General features: G+C 44.3%; 1 protein-coding gene across 1 annotated transcript; it reads left to right on the forward strand.

Moving 5' to 3' along the window:
- Positions 1-1016: 1016 nt before the first annotated feature.
- On the forward strand, positions 1017-8207 carry LOC141970481 (prokineticin receptor 2-like). Its single transcript, XM_074927134.1, has 3 exons — positions 1017-1183; positions 2686-3362; positions 7325-8207. Exons 2-3 carry the CDS (start codon positions 2872-2874, stop codon positions 8019-8021), a joined length of 1188 nt encoding a protein of 395 aa, XP_074783235.1. The 5' UTR covers positions 1017-1183; positions 2686-2871; the 3' UTR covers positions 8022-8207.
- Positions 8208-11312: the final 3105 nt, after the last annotated feature.

Consider the following 11312-nt stretch of genomic DNA (forward strand, 5'->3'; position numbering starts at 1 on the left):
CTATACTGATGGTTAAAAATAAAGTCAAGCCAAGTATTTGCTGTGAAATTCTTCATGCTGTCTGCTGGCTCCAGACAGTGCTGACTCTCTGGCCTTCCACAAATTTTCTGGAAGAAATGTCACATGAGTGGCCCTTCTACCCCAGACATACTTCACATTAACAGATTTCTTCCCTTATCTCCGTCTTCCAGAGATAAGTGCCCATTAGCTCATGAAAGGTGAGTCCTGTGAGTGTGCATTGCAGGGCACATATTTTAAGTCTTTTGCAAACCTTCTAGACTCTTCCTGACCTTTGACAGACTCCTACGGTCTCATCCGCCAGGGACTACTGCATCTTGGAAAATGTCAGCTAATGTGAATGAGACTGGAGGTGCAGGAGAGGACAGGGACTCTGCTGTGCGTTTCCTTTCCTTCTGGAGGATTGGGAAGCAAGAGCACTGCTCCCTGAGTGCAAGTGCTTCAGAGCAATGAGAAGGCAGCATTAGCAAGGACACCAAGTCCTTCAGGATTCACTGCCACTTTTCCACTCTGAGTAATTCCCTGAGAGGGCAAGGAAAGCTGTCAGGGGTCCTCTGATTTATTGCTATTCAACGTTTGACCCTCTTTCTGCAAGAGCTGACGCAGCTGCAGTCCTAAAGACAATAGCCAGGGAGAGATCCACAAAGGTCCCTGGGAAAGTAGCTTGCCCTCCTTCCTCCCTCTCCTCGCCACTGGCAGGTTTGTATTTTGCTTCTGTGTCACCTCAGGTGTATGTAGCCGCTGCCTAACACTGACAGAACTCAAAGAGCAAGTGCAGATCGGGGTTTTACACCTTCCAGGCTCAGACTTGGTAACAAAGCCACTCCGCCATTTCGATGTATTCAGGGGGGTTTAAAGCAGAAAGGGCTGTGCTCTATTGTCTCTGTATTGCACTGCCTCTTTAAAATCAGAAATGCATGGACAGCTTCAAGGTGCCTCCCACTAAGAAAAGGCTTTAGATGCAGGCACAGAGGCAGCGGAGCCATCCTCCCCTGAGCAGCAAGGCAAAGCTGCTTGGGAGAGAAGTGATCATTCAGTGAAGTCCTCTGGCTGCTTTCAGCCATCCTCTCTGCTCCAGTGACAGCAGCACTTTTTCTGCAGGGGAGAAACCTGGAGGCTATTCCCAGGGTGCCCGACACCTCCAAGAAGATGAGAGCAACTGCAGGTACAGTTAGCTGATGGTGTTTTGTCAGTTTGTGGATGGTTGTGTTGTCTGTATTTATTTTATAAGCGCTCTCTTGGTATTTTGCAGGGAAACCTGATGAAACAGATCCTGCACCTTGCTTTGACCAACACATAGATTTTTGCACCCAAGTATTTATTTAGTACTTCTCTTAAATGACTGTTCACATTTCCAGGCTGCCCTGGGGCTGCCTTGTAAAGCAGTCAATTGTTTGAGCTGTTGTTTAGTTTCAAGCTTTGGCTTTGTTATTCTGCAACTCTCAGTCTGAAAAGCAACGTGGGGACAGAAGTTGTACAAGAGAGTTTCTCTCAGAAATGGATTAAGTGTTGGTACATCAGGGGCTGAGGGTGGTTCCAGGGAAAGAAGGGGGCAACAGCTCCACTGTGCAGATTGTCCTTTGTAGCTATGACGGATATTGGTCAGTAGCATTTGACACCCCAAAGACCTACTGTCTCAAAGCAGAGAAAGCTTTAATGCTCCCCGATACTCTTTTGGGGTGTGGTGGGACTGTCCTGACAGCTGGGAGTCTGCTGTGAGGATTCCCAGGTGTGGCACGGGAAGATGCAAGACAGACCCTTCAGCATTTTGATACAGAGTAGAGGCAAAATTAGGGAGTAGATCCGATTTTTTTCCTCAGTGTGGAAGATAAATAGATTTTTAACATCTGGTACAGCCGACAGCACAAAGCAGGGAGCCTGCTCCTCCCTGTCTTCAAAAATTCAAGGCATTTTGTCTTGCTTAAGGAAGATTTTCCCTTTCACTTCGAGAGTCTGTCTGTGGATCCACTCTCCTTGTGAATGGCAGATTTGCCTTCACAGCAAAGCCCTACAAGGTGGTTCACGGGACAAAACCTTGTCTGTGCAAATTGGCAGAGCCTCACTGGTTTGAGAGAAGCAATAACAGATTATGTTGGCTGAAGATTCGGTCCCCCTACTCAATTGATGGCTGCCAAAGGAACTGCTGCCTTCACTATTTTCTTGGGTCTTGGCAACTCTTACTTGATTAAGAAATGCATTTAGAAGCCAGGACATCAGTTCTATTTTCATTCTCACCTACCACATCACTCTGAGACATCTAGAATAAAGCAAAAACTTTGTCCAAAAGGCACATCAGATACTTTTCAGCAAATTGAGCTGCCATCTCATTTTTGTTTTCTTACCTTGCACAGGGATGACAGCACTGTGGGCTTGAAGGCTGGCAGAGGTTTCAACTGGATTTTACACTCCTCTTATACTGTCATTTCACTGTGTGCTGAAAACAAAATTTCACCATCGGTAAATAAAAGTGCTGGCTAGAACCAGTGTATTATGCAACTCAGGGGATTTTATGCTAACACAAGCGTTGCCTCACAGGCTATTTCTTCCCGCTGTGCACAGCCAGCAATAGAGCTGTGGGGCAGTAAGGTGGCTATTGCTTTCCCTCAAGGGCAGTCTTTTTGCTGTAATTTCCTCTCAGGAAATATCTTCCTCTTTTTGTTCCCACAGAAGGACATAAATGAGGCTCTTGCTCTGTAATCTTATGGGGACAAAGACAAGGTGACTCACTGCTCAGAAGGAAACTTTGGATGAGGTCTCTCTCCTGCCACCGTTGTGCCCTGCCACCCTGGGTAATTCTAACACAAAACCAAGGACCAGCCAAGCCACATGTGTCAATAGAAGAAATACACGGCCATGGAGCAAACTGAACAGAACCCAAATGCTACTGTCAGCCTCAACTTTGCTGCAATCTACAATCTCCACGACGGGGATTTAACCTCCTTGCGAAACTTCTCCTTCCCTTCCAATTTCAGTTACAGCGATTACGACCTGCCGCTGGACAGTGAAGATGACATGACCAAAACCCGCACCTTCTTTGCAGCCAAGATCGTCATCGGGGTGGCTCTGGTTGGCATCATGCTGGTCTGTGGCATCGGCAACTTCATCTTCATTGCTGCTCTCGCCCGCTACAAGAAGCTGCGAAATCTCACCAACCTGCTGATTGCCAACCTGGCCATCTCAGACTTCATTGTGGCCATTGTGTGCTGCCCCTTCGAGATGGACTACTACGTGGTGCGGCAGCTCTCCTGGGAGCACGGCCACGTCCTCTGTGCCTCAGTCAACTACCTGCGGACCGTCTCCCTCTATGTTTCTACCAATGCTCTCCTGGCTATAGCTGTTGACAGGTAAGTGGGGTGCTATGTCTGCATGGCAGATGCCACCAAATGCCAGGCTGCTGAGGTTGGCTGTCCAGATTCCTAGGTTTCTAACATGCTCAGCTGCTCTGCAGGATTTGCGGATGGCCCAGGTACGTACTACACAGACCTGGGTATCTTGTTTCCTAAAAATTGAATCACACAATGTCATGACATTACCTTGGAGAAAACTCAGTGGAAATATCTTGATTGAACTTTTTGGGTGAAAAGAAAGTTGGTTTCTTAAAAACACTTTTTTTCCCCTCACAAAAACATGCTTGATTCAAGTGTAGGAGAGGATTTATGAAATAAGAGACAGAGGAGAAAGAGAGACAAAGCAGAAACACCCAGAGTTGAGGGTGTTATCAGCACTATATAATCCTGATCCAAACCATACATCTCTAAGAAACCTTCACTACTGGCCCACACAGCTTTTCTGATTCTAACCTTTTCTATAAACACCGAAGTAAATACTCTTCAGCAAAAGAAATAGTTGACTGGTGATACAGAATTTGACAGGTGAGTTTCCAACAGGATTATTGCCTTACAGGATATTTCTTTCTCCCTCTATGATATTTCCCCCAGTTTTCATTCTGGTATACAAGAGAGTAAAATACAAGACTTCTCTCTACCTTGCAAAACAGAGTTCTTATTATTCTCTGTTGTGCTGAACTGAGAAAATCCAACAGTCATTAAATTAACCATTTGACAGTACTGAGGTCTTAGCTGGACGCTCCAGCACAGAAGCGGGTGCTCGGTGAGTGTGGCCAGCACTCTCCTCTCCATTAAAATACTCCCATATTCTCCTCTCTCTTTACACACCTCTCTGAGGATGGCACAGTGGCAAGCCAGGAAGGACCCCCCCGTCATTATGGCACCCGTGTCTATAGCACTGTCCAGAAAATGACAAAATGCTACACCAACCCAGTTTGGCAGAGATTTTCCCACAGCCTTCATAAGGGCGTAAGCAGAACATAATGATACCCACCTGCTATACTATCTGCCTCATGCTGCAGTCCTGAGATATTTCTATGCCTGCCTCTCACTCCAGGAATTTTAACAATATAATTTAATTGTATGCTTTCTTATGACTCCTCTCAGCCTCGTGCACCGCGGACTCTGACGGACCAGGCACTGAGGATCAGCTTCATGCTGACACAAACCTGACACGACTGACTCACAGAAAGCCAGAGACCCACAGAGTAAACTCTTTACAGAAAGGCCATGAAAACAAGTCACCTTTTGTGTGCAAATACAATACACATCTCTGTACACCCTCTGCATATACACACACTGTATGATTCCCACTCTCCCTTCCCTCTTTACCCAATTTCTCTCATGTGCCATTTTATGCTCTAGCTTAATGCATAGTTTCTGGTACCTGATCCAAAAGACAGCTCAGGAGCAGTTAACCCTGCTGATGGTTGTACAGATACAGCTTGTGCGCTGCTGATTCTGCTGTCGTTGACGTCAACACAAGTCTGTGGAGAGACTCTGGGGAAGTCCAGATGTGTTTTGCCTGGTGTGAGGGAAAGGACAATCAGCTCCTATGAAACAAATTCTTAACAAGTGTCTAACAAAAGAGCCTTTGAACAGCAACTGAGCACTCAGGGTTAAGCTTCTAAACACTATCATGCACGCATTACCATTTTCTATTACTTATGCTTTTCAGTTTTTTTCTAAAAACTTTTCCTGGAAAGCTCTGCTAGTGCATCACAGGTTGATGAAGTAACATGGGTCATTGAGCCCTGCGCCTGCTAAGAAATCACAAGATTTCTAACAAATCTCCCCAAGTATCTTTATAAACAAACCTGGAAATGATTAATCACTGAAGTTTGTTCTAAGAACACACAGGTTTAGTTCCACTGCCTTTTTTTTTTTTTTTATTATTATGAGCTTTTGACTCGGAAAACAGAGAGAAATGCTGTTCATTTAATAATCAACCATTCCACACCGGCTATGTCATGTGTGTTGTTGACTTCAGTCTCTAAAAATAACAGGCTCTTAACAAAAGTCTTTTAGTGTTTAGATCATTTAAAAAGGCTCACCTGTGAAGAGAGAGTAAGCCTGTCCCACAGGATTTGCCTCTGGTAGGGCTCTCTTTCATCTTCCTTGCTGTCTATTCACACGAAACGTAGGAGTTTCACGTATTTAAGGCCACATCTACACTAGAAAATAATGCAGTGTGAAAGGAGAGGACCTGAAGAGCAACAGTTGGGGGATTTAGCTTTAGCTGGGTCACCTGGACTGAATGCCCATGGGCACCTGGTACTTTTGAGTACATCCTCCAGGGCAGTTTCATCCAAACTCAGCTCATGTGCTCCAGGACCACTCCACAGTAACATCCCAAGTGTGGTAAGCAAGGACAGTCAGGAAATCCACCACAAAACCTCCCTCGACTCTTGCAGAGATTTACCCCATCCAGCCAAATGTCCTGCTGAGCAGATATGCATACTTATACATTGTCCCACAACCTTGTTTCCACAGGGCCCAATCTAAAAACATTCATTTATCAGCTCCACAATGAGGCTGACTAATTCTGCTGTCCCTTGACATCTAGCCTGCACCATTAAGAGCGATGAATAATTCATCTGCTTCCAAGATCTGGCTGACAGAAAGCACCACGGGCCTTCCAGCTTATTTTAGAATTAATAGGTCCTGTGCATGCTATCTATGTAGAGAATGTATACAGATAGAAAAGCCTCTGAATGAATAAGAAATTCCACTAAAACAATTCTTTGTGTTAAACACAATTGTATTGGGATCTCTGGAGTGCCTCGGATAAAAATCTCCTTTTAGCACAAGTATTCTAATCTTTCGGGACAGTATACTCTCATATAAGTCCTTCTTACATCTATAGCGTCTTAAAAAATAAACCTCCTCAAATTCCAACCAAACAAAAACTTCACCAGAGTGAATTCCATTTGGTCCTACCCCTTCTGAACTGAATTGAGGAAAATTGATGGATCTTGAAAGTAATATACTTTTATTTCTCCTCAGTCCTTTGTGAAACACTTCAGTGCACCCACAGCTTTACAGTCATAAAGAGTGCAAATACCTAACTCAAGTTTTATGGTTTGGCCTTAACAAAGCATATTTAAGGTTAATTAGCAATAGTCGCCCCCAGCAGACAAAACAAAAATTTGCATGGGCGGAAAACGGATACACAGTCCTTTGTTGGTGGCTTCAAAGCATGCTCACCTGTAACCATTCATTAGCATCAGCTTTGGCTCTTTGCACCCATGGAATAGCCAAGAAAATAATAAAAACACTGTTACATATATTTGATCTCTTGGTAAAAAAAGCATATTTAAATAGTTCTCTACCTAGGGAAAACCTTTTCGTGTTTCTATGTGTTTGTCTTTTTACCTGCACCTGACCAGGTGTATATTACTGCACGTTTCAAACTCTCATTTGAACAGGTGCTGCCCACCAAAGAATTTCCAGATGCTGTGTCACGGCATGTCCTCGATACGACACCGTGTGTTGTGCTAGGTCCTGCAAACACATTTGTCAGTAGTAGGAAAGCTCCCTCTCTTTCTCCTCTTCCAGTCTTTCCATAACTCCCAGACACGTGATCTGTGTTAACAAGCAGCTGACGACACAGAATTGCAACTTTTTCAGTGCAATCTTGTAAACAGGAGGGAGTTGGACTGAGGTCTTAAAACGATCCTCAGACACCCTAATGCATGCTCAGATTTTCAGATTGCCAAGTACCCACCCTCCTAACAAACCCTTCAGCCCCTTGCTCCAGAGTTTCTGCCCAGGTTTAGGAACTCAGCTCTAGGCTGTTCCTTTGGAAAATTTTCTGAACTCTCCTCATAGACAAGTTGGCCAGGCTCTCTCTTTTACAAATGACAGCAATTCCCTTCTGCCTAATTCTGTCCACTTGTATCTGGAATTGTGTTCTGACTAAGTGTCTTCAGACTTCATTTTGGATGTATTTGTTCCAGGTATCTGGCCATTGTTCACCCACTGAAACCACGCATGAATTATCAAACAGCAACCTTCCTAATCGCCTTGGTCTGGATTGTCTCCATACTTGTAGCTATTCCATCTGCGTATTTTGCTACTGAAACGGTGTTATTTATAGTGAAAAACCAGGAGAAAATATTCTGTGGACAGATTTGGCCAGTTGACCAGCAGATGTACTACAAATCATACTTCCTCTTTATCTTTGGCATTGAATTTGTTGCACCTGTCATTACGATGACCTTGTGTTATGCCAGGATATCGCGGGAGCTCTGGTTTAAAACCGTACCAGGATTTCAGACAGAACAGATCAGAAAGAGGCTTCGATGCAGAAGAAAAACTGTTATGGTACTGATGTGCATCCTGACTGCCTACGTTCTCTGCTGGGCACCCTTCTACGGCTTCACAATTGTCCGTGACTTTTTCCCCACCATCTTCGTGAAAGAGAAGCATTACCTTACTGCTTTTTATATAGTTGAATGCATTGCTATGAGTAACAGCATGATAAACACCATGTGTTTTGTAACTGTAAAAAATAATACCATGAAGTATTTCAAGAAGATCATGTTACTGAGATGGAGATCGACATATAATGGAAGCAAATCTAGCACTGATTTCGACCTCAGAACAAGTGCAATGCCAGTCACAGAGGAGGTAGACTGCATAAAACTGAAATAAATTTTCTGCAGTTTGAATCTCACATATTTCGGAGAGGGGCTAAAGAGGAAACAATGCCTTCTCAGAAGCTTCTCCCTTGTCTGTGGGAATACCCACCATTGGTGAGAGCCCTCTAAAAGCAGCCTACGATGCATTTCTACCAGAACTCTTTTCACCGGACTGCTGTATAACCCCGTAACTCAGACTGATGCTGTGCTTCAGTTCACCCATCTGTAAACCTGGGAGGTAGATACTCATTTTACAGTTGTTTAAGATGAACAACAACAACAACAAATATCTATGAATGCATTAAAGCATATTACAATGATGTAAGAGTTGATTGCTGACCCTAGCAATGATGCCTCTTTGTTTCTTCTTAAGAGAAATCTCTTAACCCCTTGGAGTTTATCATTTGTACCTTTAAGATATTCGGTGTCCTTTTCCTTCTGCTCATAAGAGGAAGGAAGGCAAAAAAAGCCCATTTTGCTTCATGTCACTCTTTATCCTCTCAGTTTACCCCTCATGATGAAGCTCCTCAAAGTCTACAGACCACCAGCTTGCTATGGTCCAATGTGCAGCATGCTCTTATGAAAGGCACATTCTCTACAAAGGTAAATACTGCTTCACAGTCTAGCGAAAACCTCATCTCTTCCTGTGACACCTTGCTTAAAAATATTTCATCAACATTCCACTCTGTAGTTTTATGTAGAGTGTTGACTCTGTTTATTATGTATTTGGAAATGGCACAGCTACATCTTGAAGGGATCTGTTACCTTCTCTCACCTCCAGGCTATGGCCAACTTCTGCCGCCTTGATTCACTGAGCTCTTCAAAGAATCAATCACAAAATCACAGAGGTGGAGAACAGCAACTCCAGATTGTCTAGTCCACCCCTCTGCTCAAGCAGGGTCAGCTAGAAGAGGTTGCCCAGGATTGTGGCCAGCTGGGCTTTGACTGACTCCCGGGATGGAGACTGCACAGCCTCCCTGGACCACCTGTGCCAGTGTTCAACAGTCCTTGCAGTAAAGAAGGGTTTTCTTATGTTCAGATGGAATTTCATGGGTTTCAACTTGTGTTTCAACTTGGTTTGCCAAGGGACCCATATAAAACTATAGCATGCTAGTGGGAAGAAAAACACCCTGCTGAACCAGATCTAGCCATTTTACCAGGCCTGTGTACAACTTCAAAATAAAGTACAAGTAGGGCCAAAATAGCATAGAGATCTGGAGATGATCTGTCTTTCTGCAACCAGCGGAGACAGACTCTAGGCTTCCACAAGCCAGTCAGTGGTTGAGTTGAGTAGCTCATTGTCTGGTCAAAGGTGAGGCAACAGCTCAGGATGAATTGTGCATTGCTTCCCCCAGAGCTGTTTTTACTATTCTGATTTTATGCGACTCCAGGATGGGTGTATCTTAACTGATAACTGTGATAAAGCAGGTGACAGTAGCAGTAATACCTACTCATTTAAACTACACATAAGATATCATGGACTTTTGTGTACTGAAGTCGAGTCTTTTCTATCGTGATGACAAATGCTTCCTGTTTTAAAGTATGTGGTACCACCTACTTTTGGAGTAAATGGCTTTTGTAAATAATTTGTCTATTTGTGTACTTAAAGTGAGAAACAAATCCTGCTAATAAAACAGTAAACATGGAGTAAATATCAACATTGTGAACTATGTTTTAGATTTTCCTCTTAGCCACAGTTTTCCTACTCAAGTGACTAATGTCAATTCTCCCATTTCTGCTAAAGAAAAACTACCAGGCCGACCAATTAAGTTTAATGCAAAAGGATATTCAAATCCATTAAAGTGCTCAAATCCTCTCATCATTAGCTGCTCTTAAAATATACACGTTGGAAAAGGTATCAAAATTTCCTCTGTTAGGCAAAACAATTACTGAAATCATTCTTCAAAATGACAGTTTAGAATAGGGGTAAGTACTAAATCCATTTGTTTCCCAGCATGCCAAAGAAATTTAAAGGACCAGAGAGTTGCAGTATTCCATCATTAAGAGGCTTAACCTTGGAGTTTCTCTTGAAATCTCAGGGTTTCTTCTGAAACTGCACCCATATTTATCTCCTGAAACCTGCACTAGTTACTGGGGATTAGCTAGCAATACTACCTGTTATTAGAGTGTCCTGATATTCCTTTCACCTATTTTTCCTAGACTTTTCCTGGTGCAACAAAGCCAAACAAATGACAATTTTCCACACCTAGAAATCTACCTCAGGCTGAGTTATTAAAAAAATAAAAAGCTCATCCCCCACCAAGCAATATAGTGCCAAACAAAAAACGGGGAAAGAATCGCTTTACATTTCTGGAAATCACTTTGAGAGCTCCAAGAGACCTCTTCTGGTCTGGCCTGCCCAGTGTTCTCAGGCATCACCACGTCCCTGTCCCTGAGAAGGGTAGTAAAGCAGCAGCTGCCACAGCCCCTTTTGTGGATTTGGGTTTGGGAGTCCGCAACATTGCTGTATTTTGACATTTTGGGGTCTTCTCAGCAGCAAAGCAGTGTTTCAGCCTGAATGACTGGGTAGGGCAGGAGAAAAAGCTGTGCTTTGCCCTCAACTGCATTTGTTGTGAGCAGCATCCCCAGAAAGAGGGGGATTCCTACCCAGGAAGGGTGGCGGTCTGCTGTTCCCTGATCAGAGTAGCCAAGCAAGTCCTTAGCCTGTGTCTGCACCAACTCCAAACACCAAAAAATGGTCACGGGCTTCACTTTCAGGGACCAATGTCTGCTCCTAAGCTGAGCTCCAGCAACCAGGGGCCCAGGCAGCGAGCCCAAGGGCCTTGCATGGGGACAGAAACCCCATGGAGGATTTTTGTGCCCACGGAACTGATTTCATCAAGGGAGTAAGGGGGTACATTACCTAGGGGTACCTACATTGGTCAGGGCCTGCCTGCCACCCATGACTACACTTAAATGGAGAATTTAGAAGACTCTTAAAAACTCCCTTTAAGTGCAGAAGTGTGCAGCTGGCCAGGTCCTGACCTGAGCGGCTCCCTCAGGCAGCAAGGAACAGACAGTCCAACCAGAGTAGCCGAGGGAGGGGGCCAGACCCCACGCTCCCTATAGTGAGTTGTGCAGGAAAAATTAAAAATAACAGAAAGGCTTTTTTGTACCCACCCACACAACTCAGGCTAGGGAGTGTGGGTGCCAGTGGGTGCTCCAGAGATGGGTGCTCCCTTGGCTCCCTGTCAGGTGAGGGCTACCCTACTGCCTCCTGCCCGGCTCCTCCCTGCAGAAACGCCTTCACACTTACACTGACTGGCAACATTTAGTGAGGGAATTGAATATGGATCGCACCTAC

This window comes from Athene noctua, chromosome 1 (genome assembly GCF_965140245.1).
Source record: "Athene noctua chromosome 1, bAthNoc1.hap1.1, whole genome shotgun sequence".
Lineage (NCBI taxonomy): Eukaryota > Metazoa > Chordata > Aves > Strigiformes > Strigidae > Athene > Athene noctua.

Excerpts from the sequence above, each read along its gene's own strand:
- LOC141970481 (XM_074927134.1), top strand. The coding sequence starts at position 2,872 with ATGGAGCAAACTGAACAGAACCCAAATGCTACTGTCAGCCTCAACTTT. Across the intron at positions 3,363-7,324 it reads CTGGCTATAGCTGTTGACAG|GTATCTGGCCATTGTTCACC; the intron begins GTAAGTGGGGTG and ends TATTTGTTCCAG.